This window comes from Phallusia mammillata, chromosome 2 (genome assembly GCF_965637545.1).
Source record: "Phallusia mammillata chromosome 2, kaPhaMamm4.hap1.1, whole genome shotgun sequence".
Lineage (NCBI taxonomy): Eukaryota > Metazoa > Chordata > Ascidiacea > Phlebobranchia > Ascidiidae > Phallusia > Phallusia mammillata.
In genome coordinates, this window is record NC_137253.1 from 28,904,474 (window position 1) to 28,925,971 (window position 21,498).

Below are 21,498 nucleotides of genomic sequence, written 5' to 3' on the forward strand. Positions count from 1 at the left end.
GGACTTATTTAATTGCTGTATATATTGTAGAACAATATGTCGCTGCTGCCAATACTTCAAGCTGATCTACGACAACGTAAGTTTACTTTTTTTTCTTAATGTTTTCATTCCACTTGTCATTGTTTATGTTATACTAAGTCTATTTACTCTGACAAAACAATAGAAAAGTTGCCACATTTTTAGTGTACACAGCTTACCTAAGCTGTAAACACTGCACACTGTTTCAACCTATAAAGTCTTATTTGTGTAGCCCATTCACTCAATACAATGAACTTGTGTAGTTGTTTAACCGGAATTGCCAGTAGCTGTTACAAGAATACAACCGCTAAAATTTGACTTGTTAAATACTCCGGCTTTATTATGAATTGGATTGGTTTACATCCCAGTATTTTTATGACATTTCCATTGGGTTAAATAGTGTAACAAAAAGAAACGCGATACATCAAATCGTAGATAAAACCAGTCTGTGTTAACTAATCAATATTTGACATATGGTAGTGAGCAGGGGCGTATCCAGAAATTTTTAAAGGGGGGGGTCCAACATTTTATTTTGGGAATTTCCCTAATGACGTCATTAGATCTGTGGAAAATTTCCCACACAAATACGCTAGACCGCACGAGACTAAATACGTAATTCACATGTCAAACTACCACTCAATTGTCCCGTTGTCTTTTTCGTTTTCTTGTTAAAAACGAGCACTTTAACCCGAAGGCACAAGACCGAAACCTAATCCAACTCTCGACTGTGGTGGTTTCTCTATCCGTCCAATTGACAGAAATAACAAATAATTTTCGCGACAGCTTTGTAGCTTCCTGATTTCGCCGCTGCCATCTAGCTTACTCAGCAAAACTGCAGCTGCAAGATAAGCGATAAGCGTCAGGTAATCGAAATCGTTGCTTAAAACATGGGGAACAGATTCTCAAGGACTGAACGCCTTTCTAAAGCGATAATGCTACTGTTAAGTTGCACAATGTCAAGAATGCACTAAAGTTGGTAACTGTAGAAGGCATAAATTCAATGAACATCGATCTAATGTTCGTGACAAACTATTACGTGTTTGGCGGGTCGAAACAATACAACATTAAACGTTTTTATCAAATTTTTACTCATTTTACATTTTTAAAATGCAAAACAGGTTGATACGTTACATTTAGTGCAGTTAACAACCAGCGTCCCAGTCGGAACGTTACTTTCCGATTGTTAGCGCATAAAACTCCTTATTCAACCCTTGTTACGTCACAATTGGCGTTAGATAACAAGCGAATACAAGAGGATAAAACCTCGCGGCTTTGAGATAACGACTCCCTGTTATCATGTAGCGGTAAACCAAACGATTTGGGCCTATTTAATTTACGCACAACTTTTTGAAAAGGGGGGGGGGGGTCCGGACCCCCAAACCCCCCCCCCTTGGATACGCCACTGGTAGTGAGTAAATTTATTTGGACTCTTGACATTTGTTGTTTACATAAATTGCACATACACGCATGAGCTTAACATCTATCTATGTCTGTAAACTTACCAGCCGCATTTTAGTTATTTCATCCATAGGTTTGAATTTTTTGACGGAATGAACTTTTTCAATGACCGATGTACTTTTTTGGTATTTTATTTTAGTGTCTACTATCGTTATACCAAAGCGGTTTCGATACCACTGGGACAAACGGCCACAGAACAAACACAGAGTGAAATTATTGCAAGTTACTCTACCCCGATTTAAGGATAATCGATTCAAGTTTGAGCCTAACGAAGTGGAAACTTACGAAACTGAGAATCCTTACAGACCCATGAAGAAAAAAGATGAAGTAAGTTGCCTAATCAGTCAGATTTTACCTTCACAACTCTATGTTCATTTTGTGGCCTCAAAACATTTGGATCATTTGTATTGATGGCGTAGCTGCAGTGGTGGTATTAATTACCGAATGATGTTACATAGTATGCCACATGGTATGTAAAATCTGAGAATATAAAGCACAACAAGGGTAATTGAAACCAGATTATAGCGTAATTTTAATTACAAACCCTCACCCCAAACTGAATAGCTCTAAACGTCACTGTTTTTGTCTGCACAATTATGTTTCATAAACTCTAAACGTCTCTGGTTTTGTCTGCACAATTATGTTTCATAAACTCTAAACGTCACTGGTTTTGTCTGCACAATTATGTTGCATAAAGTATACTACTGTCCATTTAAACAGCTTATGATAATGTGTAGTACTTACTACTTTTCACCACTTGCTGTGGCATATTTAAACTGTATATATGTACGAATTTCTTTATTTCATTTATTTCAATTGTTCCAATGTTCTACTGTTTGTGATGTAATTGTCGTTTGTCGCCCTATTTTTCGTTTATGAAGTAAAAAAATCTTATTTAAAGCAGCAGAAAAGGTTTAGAAAATCTAATAATACTTATTTCCAAAGTGTATTGTATTCTTATTTTGCAAATTGGAATTATATGTATTAAATGAAATGTGCACATTATGTAAAACAAGAAAATGTGTGGTTAAAAAAGTTTGTTTTTTGCTTTTTAGCTCAACCTTCATGGTTTGGATGTGTTACTTTACAATGAGGTGTCAGAAATATTTAACACAAGTCCTATGATATGTGCTTGTTTGAGAACTGATATGCCAACTATGGATATGTTTTATAAAGTACAATATGAACTGAGACAGCATGATATGGATATTTTGGTAAGATATTGTTAACAAAGTATGCCAAGTAAACTAATAAATAGTGCCACATTTGTCAAATGTAATAAGAGCCTTCAAAACAGTGGTTCTTAACCTTTTTTCCTTGCTGCACCCCTTTCAAATCACCAACCAATTTTCGCACCCCCTTTCAAATCACCAACCAATTTTCGCTCCCCCTTCTGTAATTGCTTAAATAGAATATACCTAACCAACCTTAATGATCCAGCATCCCCGCACACCCTAGGAACAGTTCTCGCACCCCCTGGGGATGCGTGCACCCCTGGTTAAGAACCCCTGCTTTAAACAATTTAGAAACCTCCACTTATAATAATGTGTACAGAAGATATATACCTAATTTTAAATAATCATAAGTAGATGAAACTAACTTACAAATATAACATAAATAAAAAGACCAGCCAAATTTACTATTTGACCCAAGAGTAACATATTGACTGTGTAACAAATACATAGCTCTTCCAACAGTTCTTATTATAATAAACTGACATTTTGATGTCCCATACAAGACACCTTCATCAGGCTATTGACAAAAATTGAAAGCAAAAAGTTTAACAAAATTGTCAATACTGTTCTTTTCTTAGTTTTGTTTAATTTGCTGCTGTGTTTGTTCTTGTGTAATAAACTGACGGGTTTGGCAGTAACCTAGAACGTAATGCTTTAGAGTGCTTGTAAAGATTAACAATCACTCTCCCTTACAAGCAAGGATGTAGGCAGAACTGCTGCAAATTTGGTTCCTCCTTGTGTGTTCTTAACCCTTATGGAAAACCAGAACACAGACACATGAATATAATATGTGTAACCTTGATAGACCTGTTTTTTTTTGTGAATTTTGAGTAACAAGGCTTGATTTATTTTAGTTGGAACCAATGTGTTATTGTTTTTGTTATAGATCTATCCTTCCCATGTTATTATGTTCACAATCAAAGACACTCCATATGATGCAATGAAACCTCTTTTTGACCAAAATTGTGCGATATTGTTTGGAAAACCAAACTGCAAACGAATGTTGTCAATTTTAAAACCAAATCCATACCTTTTACTGTTAGGTGAGTTTGTTTTATTAATCGTTTTAAATGTTTTTTTGGATATGTTTTGCATGCAACACAGTACTTTTATTAGTATTTAAGCTTTTCTTAACGTCCATAAGCCATGTACCCTAATGCACTAATTTTGTTGTGAATATGGAGGGCTGCTTTTTGTATGTGACAAAAGATGTGCTGTGTGCAACAAAGACTCTAGATCAGTGGTTTCCAACCTGTGGTCCGTGAGATGGTTTCACGGGGTCCGTGGAGGCAAACATTTTTAGTACCATTAACCAACAGTAGAACTTTTTTAGTTTCCAAACCATTTTTTACAATCCTACATATGAGTGCAAACTGTTTTTATCACGCCTTTGGATCAGGAAAACTTACTTTTTGTTGGATTGTTACCTCCATTGTGACATCACAACACACATGAACAATCGATCTTTTAGTACAAGTATTGTACACCAAAAAAATTATCTTTTTGTTACTTGACTGCTACAGTACAGAACTTTATTGAGATTTAAGGCCTGCGAAGGTTGATTAAAATTCTGCCCAAAAAAGCAAAAGTAGTAACATATAATGCAGAAAACGAAAACTTAACAAGACTAAATTATGTTGGGTGTCCGCGGACCAACAAAATTTATAAAAGGGGTCCAGGACTACAAAAAGGTTGGGAACCACTGTACTAGATGGTGAATTATTGGTATTCAAGAATATTTTTTTGATTCCATTTTTGATCTTACTGCTTAACAAATACTTGCACACATTAAATCAAAATTTGACATAACTTCCTTTTTTTTATCCTGCAAAGTGTGTCTTTGTTGGTGTGCCGTTAGCAAATTGTATAACAAGCTCTGCTTAAAAACTCAAAATACACACATTAAGTAAAATGCATGTGAATTTTACCCTCCAATATATTCTAAGGTGGTTTAGTAGACGGCAAATACATGAGCAAGAACGAGATTGAATCCTACTCGAAATTACCCAACCTTGACGAGTCACGTGCCAAACTCTGCTCTCAGCTGACGTCACTGTCTTCCTCGACGTACGAGTTGCTTAGGGCGCCCTCTGCTGGCCTTGCATCGTCGCTTGGCGAACTTGCCAAAGGAATGCCAGAAAACAAAAAGTGAACCGAGTGCTTTGATCGAATCAAAAACACCCCGTAGAACGATTTATGGTCAAATCGAGAAATTTTAATGTTCATTTGGCACATTTGGTCTTCTGGTCTTTAATGAAAAGCAGAAGTTGGAAGTTTGGTTCACTCTGGTTGGACAAGAATGCCTGTTATCAGGTGTTTGTGTTGGTTTAAACGTAAGGGGAAAATGTGGTATTTCGTGAACGGTCAAACGCAAATACACGTTTTTCTTACAAAGTGGTTGTATATGGCTGGAAAACTTGCAACAAAATGGCACCGAACGAGTTCAAAATTTCAAATATCGCGAAATGTTCCGAGTTATCTATGGATTTTGGTCTATAGCTTCCTGAATCTTCATTTTACATTATAACACGAACACGTTTTTGGAAGATACCCGTGGGAAAGGAGACGAACCGCTTGTCATATAAGTTCACGTTTGGTTCGGGTTCACTTTGTTTTGTTTTTAGGGGTGCTGTTCAGCTAAAACGTGTTTGTTCCGGTAAATTATACTGTCCAAACCGGTTTGCGGGTTTTAAACCGGTTTAAATCCCTTTTCACTCAAATTTAATTCTAACCATTATCTTATAAAACTACACAGGCAGGGCCTTATCAAACTCCAAAATAATTTTGATCGTGCACTGTTACTTTTGACACGCCCAATAGCTGTTATCGTGTAAATTTTGCTACATGGGACCAAAATCGTTATCATACTTATAAGCAAGGATTCGAACCGCTTGGCATATTGGTTCAGGTTCGGTTCAGGTACACTTGTTTTTGCATTTTATACTGGTACGGTTCCGGTTCGGGTCCAACGCTAAACAAAATATGGGGTTCAACTCTGGTTCGGGTTTAATGAAACTAACCGGTCCGCGGGTTCGGGTTCAGTTCCGGTTCGACTCCCTGCTTATAAGAACATATAAACAGTGGCCTTGATACCTTTTGGTACCTTATATCAAAACATGTAAGTGTAGATTCAACTTTACCGCCACTAAGCTCCGAACAAATATCTTCTTTCATAAACACTTTTGCATTTCATAAACCTGACTTGCGTATTTATCCTGATTTACCGTTACCTACAAATACCCCCGTGGTTAAAAATGGACACAGGTCCTAATTGAAAGATTAAGGGTGTAATACTGCGATAAGCAGGCACAAACTTTGCAAAGATGTCATAAATCCTGTTTAAATTACACAGGTAGCAGATGTCGCAAGAACGGATTTGTTCCAAATAACCGCGTTAGATTCTTCTATGAATGACACGTATGTTGGTTCAATTGAGAGCAGAAAAAATATCAAAGGTATAAAGCTATTCTGCAGAGCTGTGAACTTCGATGGAAGAATTACAGTGATAGGAAAATATAATGGTGACAAGAAAGCAAGATACGTATTTCGAGCGTATTTAAAAAGCTCACAGTAAGGTACAAGGTTGTTGTTACACCGAGCATTGCTAGTCCTACCAAAAAGGCAATATTTGGGTTACCAAGGCTGCATTTTGTTTTTAAGATTCCAATGTAATAGTTCTCAAAATTTGATTTCTTAACAGGCTTTTATTTAAGTTAATGATTCACCTTTTCTTAGGGCTATTTTTGTCAGGTACAAGGCAATGTGAAGTAAAAAAGTACCACCCGGCTTACTGACTTGAAACACTCACAAACTACAAGAGAATTTAAAACTTAATTAGAGCACTGTTCCATATTCGTGTTCAATCTCATATTCTTTCTCTTTTCTCTGGTTTTCTTCGGTCTGTTTCGCTTTTTCCTTCGCCTGCTTTTCCATCTTCGCCTTGTACTGAAGTGTGTCTCCCTTATAAGCCAGGTTTGCGATTCCATGGGCTTCACTTAATTCCCGCAATTCCTTTTGTTTGTCAAACAGAATCGCTTTGTTAACAGGAGGACCTGAAGTAAAATCACAAGTTGAAACTGATTTATATTTATCACAGATTCATTAACTACTATGGCACGTGTAACAAAATGTTGCAAAAATGCGTGGTTTTTGGGTTAAACATACCGAAGTAACTAAGGAAGACAGGGAGGAAAATTAGACCATGTGCGGTTCCGAGAAGGGTGATTACCAGACACATCCGGAAAAAGAAGATTTGAATAAGTTGAGCCGTTGCCCAATTGAGAACAATGATTCCTGGTAAATTGGTAAGCGCAACCCCGGCAAAAACCTGAATAAACCAAGGTTAAATGAATTTCATAACCCATCCCTTGTCATGTGGAAAAAATCACTTAGTCTGACTTACCGCCGGTCCCATGGTGGCCATGGAAGCAATGACGCGCTCCTTACGTGTTGCGTTTGTCTGTAGCGAAAACGTACGGACCACGTGACTCGTAAACTCCACCGACAACCCGATTGCCTGCATATAAAAATAAACTTTAATCCCGAAACACTGCAATTTGGGGTCTGGTGTACTTTCTTGACCAAACGCAATAACTTCCTAACGCTATGACGTAACGTAACGATATTGATATGCAATGAACTACGTCATAACCCGGATACGTCACTATAAAGCTTCTTCGCGGGCTCCAGAAAAACTCCTAAAGGGCCACCCCCTGGTCCTAAAGACTCTCCATGTACCACTTTTAAGCATTGACTGTATAAAATCTCATTAGACAGTGATTTACAAATTTGTAACTTAGTTAACACAAACTTACTGCAACAAGATTGATAAGTGAAACAGCATTAAGGTCGACGCCCCAGAGAGAACATAGCCCTGCAGTGTCCACCACTATCATCAGTATAGTGATAAGAGTGACCAGTCCAGAATAGAAGTCGAATCCCAGTAATATTAGATTGAAGAAAAAGGTTGGTATAATGCAAATACCAAGTTGAAAGAGTGTGTCTTCCGTCATTGTTAGGTATTGTTCGTAAAAAACGTAGTACAATCTGAAAAATGGTCGTATTGTTATGAAACACTTGTTGTTATAGTCTAGCCTTGATAAAAAGCAGTTAATAATTGGCGTTAAAAAGAAAGTTTTGGCAGAAAAACTGCACCAATTCAACATAGTGATATAATGCACTTATGCAAGTTTTATTAGGTAGGACAAAATACTTTACATTACACAATTCAAAGCAAAATCGTACCAGCGTTCAAAACTCCCATATAGTCACTCAATAACAAAACTTACGCGTATGGGAATACAGAGAATTCATCTTCGTCGCCAAGAATGTTTCCTTCGTTTCCAGATTTCAATGCATTTGTGATGTTGTCAGCCAACTCTCTAGCTTTTATCAAGTTTTCAGTGCAGTCTACTGACTTAATACACACACTATGGTATGCCATGAAGTATGAAGCCTCAACTACATCTCTGCCGCTCGCCGTAAAGTTTCCGTCGGTGATGTTGACTGCATTGCCGTATGCCGAATGACCTCTGTGAAAAGTGATGAGTGTTGTTGGAGTCTACGTACAGTGGTGGGATTCAGCCGGTTCGCACCGGTCCTATAGAACGGTCTCACGAAATTTCATGAGATCAGCGAACCGGTTAGCATTACTGGTTACTGTCAACTGTGGTTACTGACAGTGTCAAATGGACTTGAAACAGAACCGGCTGAAAAATATGACTTTTGTGATAGAACCGACTGGCAAAAAAATTGAATCCCAACGCCGTTAATATGTACGACCTAAAGAAACACTTCTACTGCATGGTCTATATGGGTTTGAAGCATCACCTGTGGTAGAAATACATAAACTATTGTCCTTCTAGATTCAGAATTAAATTCGTCTTTAACATTTAGATTTGTAAGTAAATGACATTTATCGGCATATGTCACCTATAAAATACACAACGGTACGCCATTAAAAATTCCAGATGACGAGTGACGTCACACTTTTTTCACTTTACTGTATACACGTCATCATTACTTCGTGACACGCCTCCCCTGATCAAGCCACTACGTAACTATTAGTTAAGGCCACGTATATGCGCGACTCACCCCTTATTGCATTCGACCCCGGGATTGTCGATCAAAAACCACGGCAAAAAGTCCATAAATTCATCCGAGGTGTAATTTGCGTCTTCTAAGCACGGTGTACAGCGGGATGTGGTGTCGCTGGCTGGACAAAAGTCGTCAGGTCTCCTGTTATAATATCTGCAGCAAGAGCCGCGTCCCTGGATCCCTTGAGGAGGCAACCAGTCCAAGTAATCGTCGTACCAAGATGCAGCAGGTGTTTCAATTTTCCAACTGTGCCGAAAATTTGATCATGAGTGTAACTGAGTTTAGTGCGTTTGGTGAAAGAAAACAAAGCAACACAAATGTAATAACTAAAGCAATCACAAGTTGAAAATAGCTGCTCATCGTTAAAACGTTTTGGAGCGCAAAATATGGCGGGCACAATTTATGCACTAATTTAACGTATTGAAACCTTATTAGCATCTTGATGCATTTGATTAGGTATAAAGCCTTACAAAAAAAAACTGTCTACGTTCAAAATATTGAACAATTACGAACTTTTGCTTCATTTAGTTAGTTTATCTTTGTACGTAAGGTAAGCAACAGCGAAACGCAGAACGGAAGTCTAGTGAGAGCATTTGCGACAAGTTAATTAACTTGACCATTTGCGCTTGACTTGCTGGATCAAATTGGCTGATTTGCATTTTACTGTTTATCATCTGTTCATTTGTGCTTTACAGACTACTTACTATTCTGGATTGGAACTGGCGTAGGATATCTGCTGAGTTAGTGAGTAAGTATTGCAGCCGGCCGCTCCGCAAATGTATTTGCCAGATTGAGGATCGGAGAAATTGTAAGGACCTGAATAAACACACGTAGAAAACATTTATACGTTGTTGACTTCCAAATGACAGAAGGATGATTGTGGCTAAAGTACATGTGATGGGAGTAACAGTACCGGTAGATCTATACTAAAGCAGGAGAAGACAGGTTTGCGATATTCCCAAAGGTGGTGCAAAACACATATATTTGACCTGGCGCGCCTGACCCATATACAGACATAAAAATCCCTGATCGGGATTTGTCCTCGGGAGTGTTCTTGGTTGGTACCCCGTGAAAAAAATCGTGTAAAAATGCTGACAGCTAGGGCTATTTTGTATTGGGCGGAGGTGTTATAATAATATTAATATGAAAAAAATCAACCTAAAAACCTAGACCCCGTGTTAAATTTAGTCCCTATCCCTATCCCGGACTGCTAAATAAAATAACTGCGCTCTTTACGCCATCTATCGGTATTTAGTAAACTGTTGGACTGTGAGTTCTTGTATCAGTAGCTTTTCCAACATGACCTTTCAATCATACGGTTTGCCAGTGATTCAGTGCGTAAGGAATATTGGTTGTATGTCAGTTTCTAGAGGCATTTGCAACGACTTAGGTGATTGTAAGTATAGCCTACCTTTTGTGACGAAGTAAACCGGAACGCCGACGTCTAGGTATTTTTCCATGTAGTCAAAATAATCAAGAACATAAGAGTCTTTCGGCACTGAGAGGTCTTGGTCCAGGCCTATTGTTATTCGCGTACAAAGTACCACGCACCAGCAGGAAATTCCAGCAAAAACAACCATCTGCAAAAGGCAAAGTTATGTTGTTTTTAATACTATCACGATGGCACAAAAACTTCAGAAAGTTTTTGTTTACTAATCTGCCAAGCACAAATATATATATTTGGTAATTTTAGTGTAAATCTCTATTTAAATAGAAAAAAATGTGTCTTTACTTTACTGTCTTTACTCTTTTTCAAAAAATGGTACAAAAGCTCATAAAAATACATTGGCACAACACAGTACAGAAATAAAAAGAAAATATATGTACAGTGTCACAGGCGCCGAGTTATACATAACAAGGTGGCGAACATAAAAAATAAACTTACTACAATATACCGAACGAGATCGTTCATAAGGAAGGGGGCGTAATATTTGTGGAAAAAGGTTTGAAGATAACTGGTGGTATTTTCCTCCTTCTCCCCAACTTTAAAGCAGCAGAAGCAATCAAGACGGTTTTGCTAATAATTTAACACAAAATAAATCTATTTACTTTGAATATGAATGTATGATGTTTTTATTTAGTCTAAAACCTCGTATCACGTTTAATCTGAAACCTAACTTATATTTTGCGATTGGTCTAAAGGAGACGACATTTTGGAATAAACATTTTTCTTTTTACAAGTCTAATGCACGAAAGAAAGCAGTTGCATATGTGACATATGTTTCTTGGTACAGTTGTAACCAAAGCATTGAATAAACGTGGAACATAGATCCATACGGCTTACTTCCTGTCTCTTGGCATCCAGTGCTAGAACTGCAAGGAAAGCTGTAATTTGCAGTAGGAAATCAAACAAAATAGCCACAGCAGCTGCCAATGCAAACTGTTCCACCGCTGGCATATCTGTAAGAGCTCCGAGGAAGAACACGGTACATTCGGTTAAGGAGCAAAGGAGCATGCTGGGAGCAACATTTCCGAAAACTCTCCCGATCTGCTCTTCCCGCGTCTCTCCATCCTTCCTCTCACAACGCTGGGAAATTTGTAATTGGTAAAGTTACAAAAATGACCTGTAGTCAACCCACGCTTAATTAATTTACATGTAATAGTTTTCACATATTTTCCTCTTACGCTCGTTTTTCTATTTGAATAAGGAAACATTTTAATTTTTTGCTCTTGTTAACGTTTTGACGTTGCGCAGTTTGTAATGAGGAAGCTGTGAGTTCTTTCGAGAATCGACATAAATTATACTTAACTCAACTTAGCTCAACTCAATGACCTGTTTCGTCACAAAATGTTGTCACGTGGTCGACGTTTCCTGCAACTATGTGTTCATAAACATTGCATATTCATTTATTGGGGACGACTTTTTTTAAATCATGTTTTCTTTTGTTTTTATTAACACCCGCAATGATTCCGGGGTCATGGTATACACAATTGAATCAACCAGAGCCGAAGTACTGGCTACTCTATTCAATACGACTTATGCCTTGTTACCAGCTGCACAAACGAGAACTTATCTGTCGAAACAGTGTGCACTGCCTGCAGCTTTACTGAAAACATACTTTGAGTAATCAACCGAACTTTGTGTGACAAAACATTACATAAAACTTTGCCCCATCATGCCTGTGTACATAACATCGTGTTCGCAACACGTTCGCACGCACGATTTTAAATTAGGATTGCGCATGGTAAATATTTATTCATCAGCAAATAACGTACTGCTGGTTAGATTTTTTCAATTCGGCAACCTGGCTTATCCAGGGATCCCGCGACGAAAAAAACATTAATCCCGCGGAATCCCGGGAAAAACTCTACTGCTGACTATCTAAACCTCAAACTTGAATTTAAAAGCACCTACTTAACAAAAAATAGTTTTACCTGGTACTCCAGTGTAAGAATGAAAACGTTGTCGGCTCCAATTGCAAGGACCAGGAACGGGACGACTTCAATCACGATCAGTGATGTCGCATAACCAACATAACCGAAAAACCCGACACTTGTCAGAACACTAGCTAGGATTACCAGGATTCCAGCGACACCAAGCGACGCTTTCGAGTCCACCTGTGATGTAATATTATGTTCTTTATGACGCAATTTTTAACTATTTAGTTCATTAGATAACGTGATGATCGGTATGACGTAAGAACTCGAATCACAAAAAGTTTGCTAATTTCCGATAGAAGGCGTAAAGAGCACAGTTGTTTAAATTAGCAGTGGGAGTGGGATAGGGTGAAGAACTCAATTTAACGTTAGGAGATAAGTTTATAAGTTGGTTTTATTGTAGTTATTACAAAACCTCACCCTAAACCCCAATAGACCTAACCGTTAGCATTTTTACACAGCCCGGTGCCGGTCCGCGAAGAGTTTGTTGCCGGGCCGTATACTTTTTTAAGGTTAAATGCTTTAAAACATTTTGGCCATATATCATCTGGGGATGATAAACAATATTTAGTCGCTTACATTGCTGAATATTTGTAGTTTTTTAAAGGCCGGCCCGCGATAAAGTTTTAGTTTCAAAAACGGTCCGCGGTTCAACAAAAGGTTGCCGACCCTTGCCATCCATGATCGCTGGTTATGTGACATCTTACAACCATCAGATTTTTTCGAAATTTTGTTCTATTATTTTGTTCTTCCTTTACCGGTATACGTTTGATGGAGGTGTAGGTGCCGAGGGCGACAGTGATGTAGACAAATATGACGAGGTAACTGATGACAAAAACCACAAGGTCAGATTGACTTGACCTTTCCAACTCATCCTCGGGTGACCTCTAGTGGACAAAAAATGATTTTGTATAAATTCTGCCATTATCTACTTTGACATCTACATCAGCTGTATTTCAACATTTGTTACACTTTGACCCACCTCAGAGAAGTACGTGAAGTCAAAATGTTCAGGTTTCCACTCAGACATGAACTGTAGGAACCTTTGTTCCCAAGCTTTTACCAGCTTCGTACGGACATCCCCTTTCGCGTAATTGTTGATCACAAATGTTACTATCAACGCCGGAGCTTCATTGTAAGATGCATTCTGTAACATGTAAACCCGGTATAAAGCTGGTCCACAAAATCGAACATATAAATGTATGGACTTGTGTTGTCAAAATGTACATTGCTTTATCATGGCAATTTACTCTGGCAAGTCTTAAACACAAACGTTTAGACACTGGTTCTCAACCTTTATATAAATTATTTATAACTTTAAACAAGCTAGTTTAAACATTATACGGATCAAATCAATTCAATAAATATTTTAAAAGCCTAAATAGAAAAATCTTTTCTAAAGAATCTTTTCTCTAGAGTTTTTGTTCTATTTAAAAAAAAAGGTATACTTCTGTAAAGTAAATTTAATTTATTTACCCACCTCACCCTGACCCCCTAGCGCGACAAAGGGGAATACCGGGCCCCCAAAATCACCCATACAGTTCTGTTTGAGTGGCGTCGTGTCTTGAATCGATGCTGGAGCTCTGTGATGTCATAAAGAGGTGTCAAGTGATTGATTAAATAAATTATTACTTGACATTTAGTAACCCTTTTGTAATAACATCAAATAACCTTTGTGGTTATTCTTAGGAATGGTGACCTATAGTTACCGACTTATTGATTGTGGTTTTCTTCGTAAACCTCGGTTAATCCGTACCCGTTTAGACCAAAGAATTTGTCCGGATTGGGCGAAGATCCGAATTAACCGATGTCAATTAGTTAAGGCCTTGCCATATTACGAATCATTTGTACCTCGAGTTTTGTAAAAATTAGATCCGGGTTAACCAAATCCGGGTTACCCAAAGTTTATGGTAGTCTATTTTCTTTTTGCGTTCTATTTGACTAAGGAATTCAACGCCGATGGGGTAAAAGTTTTGAATCAACCATTTTTTCAGATTTGTTACCTTAGACTGAAATTTCTTTTGAGAATAATTGTGTTTGAAAAAGAAAGAAATATATAGCAAGTGTTAAGATGAACATAAATTCATAATAGAGATTAGCCCTGAAGCGTCTATGCAGACCAGCGATCACGGCACACTCATTTATAAATCACAGTACGCCAGGCCCATTGAAGGCGTCATACCGAATATAGCAAGCGTAAAACATTATTTTCTTACTGAACACAGTAAAGGAAGTGATCTCTGTAGTCGACGTCAAATTGTTCTTCACTGATTTTGTCGGTGTAGTTTGCCGTTTTGTTTAACTCGTTTGGGTCGTTTTGCCAGTAGTTTATGACAGAGGTAATCGTACAGTTGTTATTGTCGGGTGCAAGGGGTTTAAAACAGATTTCCTGAAATGAAATAAAACTTTTTCAGCAAAATCAACTTAAATCAAAAGAGTTTAGAAAAGAAAGTGAACAGATAAGTCAAAACGCCTGGGTATATATAGCATACCTTTTTTGTTTTTTTGTAACTTTAAGTTTAGGTCGTACATTGTAAAACCCTATGTAAGCAAAACGCGTCTTGAATACCACATTCTTAATACCTTTTTCTACAATAGGCTATCAAGAGTTTTAAACTACACAATCTATACCAGGGGTCGGAAACCTTTTTTCACTGCGGATCGTTGTTGAAACTGAAATTTTATGGCGACCGGCCTTAAAAACAAACAAATATTTAGCAATAAAAGCGCCTAATTTAGTTCATTATTTCCGGGATACATGGGCAAATTGTTTATACGGCATTTAACGTGAAAAAGTGTAAGGCCCGGTAAGGAACTCCTCGCGAACCGCCGGTTGCCGACCACTGCTCTATACATTACATTGGACGCAAAAAATGTTATAAACATTAGAATCCTAATCTGCTTAAACATTTATAAAACTTACATTCAAAGTGCCGTTCTTTGTTATCCCATCATTGTCATTATATTCCACAACCATATCCCTTACGGCGTTTTGCATGTCTAACAGCTCCAGCATGTATTGCTTCTCCAATATGTCGGTAAAGTTGTAATAAACTCCAGTAAACGACTGGTAGGTGCTGCCATTTTTCACAAACTCCGGTTTTAAGGTCATAATTACCTGTGACGTCATAAAAAAATGAACGATATGTTATGTCTAAAGTCTAAACGCGTTCCAGGAACTTTTTTAGGACAAATTTGGCGAAACAATTTGCGTTTAACCGGTCAAGTTTGCAAAAGTTATACAATTGTGTTTTTTTCCCTAAACCCGTCGTATTATTTTGGACACAAAATGGCGTTCATGAGGCTGTATGGCGTAACAATGGTTCACAGGTTACAAATTAGCATGCAGAATTCTTGACTGGTGTTTTGTTGAGATAACAGTTAGTTAATTTAGTTTAACTTCAATCGGTTATTGTTACGCGAATTAATACAATAAAACGTTCGTTCTGGACCAAATATTCAAATATTTCTTTCAAGGTAAAACTTAACACCTCAAAAAGTCTTTTAGTTTCTGATGACGCACTTACTTGTTCAGTTCTGAAGAAGGCGCCAAAATGGGAATCGTAATAATCCTTCTCAATTCGCACTCTGCTCCCGGCGGACGACCACAGCTCAATCGGATCCGTCGTCAAAATGATAAATTTCATTCCCACGCACAAAGCTACAACTATCACGATTGTAGGAACCAAAACATGAAAGGGATGACGCGCGACGAAAGTTCCCCACCAGGTGAATCCCCTTTGTATGGCGTCTTGGACGTCCTTACCCCAGCGTTGAAAACACGAGATCTCGCTTTCGTCTATCAGTTCATGGCCGAAGTTTTCGTAGTCGAGTTCGGTGTTGTTGGCCTTCATATGCTTCTCTAGTTCCGCCATGCGGAAATCTACCGACATGGGTTTCTTTCCGTCGCAAGCGCAACGAAGCAACAGAAACGCGGTAAAGAACACAACGAAACTCAGAAAGATAATGAGCATTATGACACCGACACCATTTGCCGCACCGATTTTGAAAGGTTCCGGGGGAGGGTTGAGAGGTGGAGGAGCTGGACAGGACGCTTCACAATCTGTGCAGCTGCATTCAGGAATCCCAGCACCCGGAGACTCATTGCAAAGATACGAGATCGGTGCCATTGGCTGCATCGGCTCCGGAGCTGCGATATTGTATAGTTTTTACTTATTGCTTTAAATATTAAAGGGTGACAGCCATGAAAAACTGAGGATGTATGACAAAAGGTTGATCAATATATGCTTTTGTGGCGTTCAAGAAAGTATAACACTGTCACGTGGCATAATGGATGTATCCGTACTGTCATAAAACTATTTTGTAGTCCTATTTACTGCCTGTAAGCACCGTTTTCTACACACTAGAAAGGCTAATATATAAAAAAGTTTTTCGGCTTTTGGTTCAAGTTCATGAGTAGGTTTATGTCAAAAACATCGACAAGCATTTTATCATTGTGTATTTTTCGTCAATAAAGTTCGTTTTACAGCAAGTGATTTGTGTCCAAGTTCTCTTGCGCGAAAACGTATATTATGACTAAATTAAACAGACGCTGGTGGTTGCTGCACGAAACAAGCTGTATCTACCTTCTGGCTCAATGTCAGGCCCAGTGCCGTTTCCTATCTGATGAAAGTCCATGTTAAGTGGCGCAATACCGTTGTTGGTCGATCCCAGGTAGTCGAGGAACCTCTGTGGAGTGCAATCATCTCCACTGAAACCGTTGCAAACCAGAGTGATAGCCTTTCCTGAAGCGACAAAGCAACGAACACGTTTTTAACTATGTGAGCTTGCGTGAGGTAAGGACCAGAATCCATAAGTGTTATCATGAAAGACATAAAAGACACCAACAGTGGCATACAATCAGTTTGGTTTTATAACTTTCGGATAATGATTTTTGAATACAACTTACACCAAAGACATTTGATTTTAGCAAATTTCGTCATTTTAATAGGAAACATGTTTCTGCGTTTCTAATTTCAACAGTTTTGCGAGCATATTCACAAAGGTATTTTAAAGCTTTAGTGATCTGGCTGTAACATTTTGGTTGTTTTTTGATTTGAATGTCAAACTATTGGAAATAACGAAGAAACTGGCTAACGAAAAGTAACATACGTATTCTGAGCAAAAAAATACAAACCAGTATTTGCGTTTCACCTGATGACGACATTAAACTGTCGAAAACGTTGTAATGTCGAAAACACTTAAATACATTAATATTTTCTTTACCGTTGGTTTGTGGAAAGACCACATCCTTGCAAGACTGGTGAATAGATTCGGCGAAGTGTTCTGCGATGTAAATAGTTTCGTCGGTGACAGATCGGAATGGTTCTCCCTCATTTTGTATCGTCCCACTCACATTCATAAACGTTGCCTGATCTGGAGAGCATGTAATCTAAAAAAATATAGGAAATTTTAAAGACCGAATCTGGCACGTTAATTGAATTACAATCCTAAATCCAACGCAACCCCACCAGAAAGCCGAGTTTCGCTTGCATATCTAAGATCTAACACGTAAAAAAATGGATTGAACAAGTCTCCAACTTTAAAACCCTGGGTCTCGAGCAGGCTTGCAGTTTGTAGCTTTGCTTTGTAAAATGTCGTTTAAGTCAGGAGTCGGCAAAATATTTTACACTGCGGATCGTTTTTGAAAGTGAAATTTTATCGCAGACCGGCCTTAAAAAAAACTACAAATAGTTGGCAATGAAAATGCTTGTATTAGTTTATCGCCCCTGGATACACAAGGAAATTTTAAAGCATTTTACCCGAAAACCATATGGCCCGGTAACGAACTCGTCGCGGACCGGCTGTCGCCGATCGCTGGTTTAAGTAACTTACGTGACAGTAAAGGTTTCTAAAATTATTGTAGCAACTCGGGCACCGTTGAAACATAAGTACAGACGCAGAAAGCTGGCGTTCCAGGGTGGAAAGCTGGTCCAAATTGCAGCAGGACCTAAAATTATCCTCTTGTCCTTTGATCAAATCCGGACAAACTGAATTCAACTTGGTATAATGCGGAGAGTTTGTAAGTACTTTAGGCGCCTCAACGTTCTGGTAACATGGAATACTCCCTGAAAGCAGAAAACATAGTTTCGAATGAAACACCAAAAACGTTCAACGTGACATTTAGCATCCATACCAGTGGTTCCCAACCGCCGGTCCTTTGTCGGTCCGCGATTTATCTTACTTTATGCCAAGCTACTGCAAAACCTATTTTACGCCTGGCTGTAAAACTGGGATAGCTCTCCATCGTTGATACCCGCAAATTGTTTAATAAACTTTTGTGACGTTTATGATTGTTTTGCCATAAACTGTGTCTAGCATTCAACATTTTTTTGTAAAACGAAGTTATTCTTCGCTGATGAGATAGCATTGATTTTGTATGTAAATTGATTGACGTTTTGTTGTTTGAATTGACTTGATTGCCGTTTGGTTGTAATTTTACGCCCTAAATACATAGGCTATGACTAAATCTTGCATTATGTTGCGCAACGACAACTTTGGTGAACAAAAAGCTTACAAATATCTGTTGCATTCACTACGATCTTTTGTTGCCGGTCCGTGGAATTTTTTTGACATTTTTACCGGTCTTACATATTTTTTGTAGAAAGTTTGGAAACCACTAATCTGTACGATCCTGTGTACAAAACCCCGGGTCTGCGCAATAATGACATATTTTTCGCAGAATATATTTTTACCGATGTTTTTGGTATCGTTAAATACGTATTCAAATAGAATAGTTCCGACTGTTCTGAAGGGTTTAACAGACTTGTTATTCGGATTAAGTTTAGGTAAAAAAAAACAGTTTTTTCTGCCGAAACCGTCGTTATTGTGGTTGATTTCAGTCAGTATTTTACACTCTTCTAACGTTTATTGTCTAAGATGCTTGATTTATATTTGTAAACTACTTTTAATTTCTTGTCTAAAAACAAAACCTTTTCGAGAAACTGATTCGGTAAACGAAACAAAAATATACAATATAATGTGCGTCACGTCGCTTATCCATGAACAATTTTATTTGAAGCCGAAACAAACAGTGCATAATAATAGTATTTTTTTGTTGGCTGGTTTTTGTCTTGCAGATGGTTAAATCGTTATTAGATTGTTTCAAATAGCAACCGTCAATAATTGTGTTGTCTGCTGAAGGCCCGATTTTCTTTTAAAACATTCTCATCTCAAAATTTTATTCGGTGCTATAGTGAATACAAAATTGAAGCCTTATTTTCCTATTGGATGTTTAGTGTATGGGAGTATTATTTTTACACAAATTTATTATGGCGAACACCTAAACCTTTTGCGTGAACAAAAAACTTTCTCAACGAAATCAAGTGTTTTTCCTATTTCAAACATACACTTCTATGTCGCTGTAGGATAATGTTAACAAACCTCTTATATTGGCATTTGGTAACTCTTCATTAACCCCGCACGATTCATAAGCCATACACCAACCAGGTGCATGAGTGTCTTCACCATTCTGAAAAATAGTTTTTGATAAGCGAAAAAAATACCTTGGTCATTGAAAGAGCCTGTTATAAGACATGTTGGATTTTCATTTTGTTGTCAACATCACATACTATACACTTACATTTAAACAGTAAATTTAGTCATGATAGAAAAAAAACTGCAAATATATTGCCCTGACTTACCGCGCTTGCCACCAGAATTAAAATCAACACGAAATTGTTGGTGTCCATATCCTCACAAAATTACCAATAACCAAAATGGTAAAACCTAACTGCCTCAACTCGACCAAGCTGAAGTATTTGAGAACCAGATCTTATCGTTAATGCTATTTCATCTTAAAAGTGTAATACGGGGTACAAGGCTAGTTAAATTTCAAATAACTCTGTAATAAAATGGCGTCATTAATTTTTGTTGATTTGTATTGATTACGCAAGAATCAGATTTGCGCAAGAATCGTTGCAAATTGCGAAATACCCGTTTCGTACGACTTCAAGATGTGCGGTTGTTTTGTTAACCTGTTTTAGACCAACCTCTATTAAACTGTATCTCAACTATAGTTTGTTAATTATGCAATAAAATCCTAACAAAACCGCCGCCTTCCTCACAAACATAAGCGAAATCCACTTGAGAGTCTTTTGCGCCTTCGATCGTCGAATATATAAAATGTCATAGCGGACTTTGTGCTCTGCTGATTGGTGGTAACAGAAAAACACACACACTGATCAGGTGGGGTGATGTTTTTCAACCAATCAAAATCCGCCAATGTGACGCGTGTTTCGTTATTTACACAAGCTCGTTTGCATGTGTCGGGCGACGTACGGAATGTCTGCAAAATGTTTAGTCGCGCTCATACAACTTAAAACAATACGACAGATTTTGATTACAATATACAAGAGAAGCAGAAGCAGTCGTTGCTACAATTACTGCATGTTGTCAATAGCAGAAAACAACAAAAATGTTTTGTTATTCATTATGCGCGACATGTAGAAAATTAATTTAACCGATTGTGTTTCCTCTTTACATATTCCGCTCGGCCGAATAAGCAAACCGGATCAGTTGATGCTCTGCAAATTAATAGCTCGATGATTCCAATTCTCGTAACATCCCTTTTCACGCAAGCGCCTGAAACAGAATTGGCTTATCAGGCGCAATGTTTGCTTGTTGACTTGTCAAGTATTTCGTAACACGCTATAGGTTAGCTTAGCAAGTTACGGTAAACGTCCATGCAAGATTTCCCCTAATTCGCTCTATACCGATTTGATCCTGACGTCACTACTGGTTACGTCATGTTTTTTTGTTTTTGAGTAATGCTTTCAGATGGTGACTGCACAAATTGATTAAATACAAAATGAATTCCTTGGAAACGTAAGTCACTCTATAGTTTCTTGACCTTAATGAGTCACGAAACCTACACAGTTTCTCGGTGTAGCTTTAGCACGTTTTGTTATCTTCCAACAATTGTGTTTTGTGCGTTTTTGCGCTCAATAATGTTTGAATGTTACGCAGCTGTTTCTGACTTGATAAATGTTTCAGTGCAATGATGTCGCTACGTTTTCACCAAGCTAAATACACTCAATTTAAAGTTAAAAATGTTCTTGGATGTTGTGTGGTTGTCCTTTCTATTTGACTCGGTGTTAAAAAACACCATCAGAATACATTTAGAAATGCCGTTAAGTGCATTCATTTCTGTTGGTAAACAACATCATGCCATGGCATGGCATAAAGAGGCATTAGGCAAGTCACTCATTAAACATTTTCTCCAAAATCATGTTTGTCAAAACCTGTTTGCGTTTGTTATGTTGTGCTGGGTGGCGTGATCTCGAAATATTGTTTAGCAGTTCTGCCCAAGAAA

At 37.9% G+C, this 21,498-nt stretch overlaps 2 protein-coding genes across 2 annotated transcripts; one reads left to right on the plus strand and one right to left on the minus strand.

Annotated features, from left to right (window-relative positions):
* The first annotated feature begins 9 nt into the window (after positions 1 to 9).
* LOC145214331 (large ribosomal subunit protein uL10m-like) lies at positions 10 to 5,105 on the plus strand. Its single transcript, XM_080082841.1, has 5 exons — positions 10 to 76; positions 1,616 to 1,803; positions 2,532 to 2,690; positions 3,598 to 3,754; positions 4,658 to 5,105. Exons 1-5 carry the CDS (start codon positions 37 to 39, stop codon positions 4,861 to 4,863), a joined length of 750 nt encoding a protein of 249 aa, XP_079938967.1. The 5' UTR covers positions 10 to 36; the 3' UTR covers positions 4,864 to 5,105.
* A 960-nt stretch (positions 5,106 to 6,065) lies between these two features.
* Positions 6,066 to 20,018, minus strand: LOC145214324 (NPC1-like intracellular cholesterol transporter 1). The gene is made up of 22 exons (XM_080082835.1): positions 19,829 to 20,018; positions 19,569 to 19,656; positions 18,021 to 18,253; positions 17,412 to 17,577; positions 16,772 to 16,930; positions 15,713 to 16,335; positions 15,109 to 15,303; positions 14,402 to 14,574; positions 13,666 to 13,768; positions 13,168 to 13,332; positions 12,944 to 13,072; positions 12,183 to 12,365; positions 11,092 to 11,334; positions 10,693 to 10,824; positions 10,219 to 10,387; positions 9,512 to 9,623; positions 8,805 to 9,053; positions 8,000 to 8,242; positions 7,526 to 7,757; positions 7,114 to 7,227; positions 6,876 to 7,038; positions 6,066 to 6,763 (listed from the first exon to the last, which is right to left on the minus strand). Exons 1-22 carry the CDS (start codon positions 19,874 to 19,876, stop codon positions 6,546 to 6,548), a joined length of 4,140 nt encoding a protein of 1,379 aa, XP_079938961.1. The 5' UTR covers positions 19,877 to 20,018; the 3' UTR covers positions 6,066 to 6,545.
* Between the last annotated feature and the right edge of the window lie 1,480 nt (positions 20,019 to 21,498).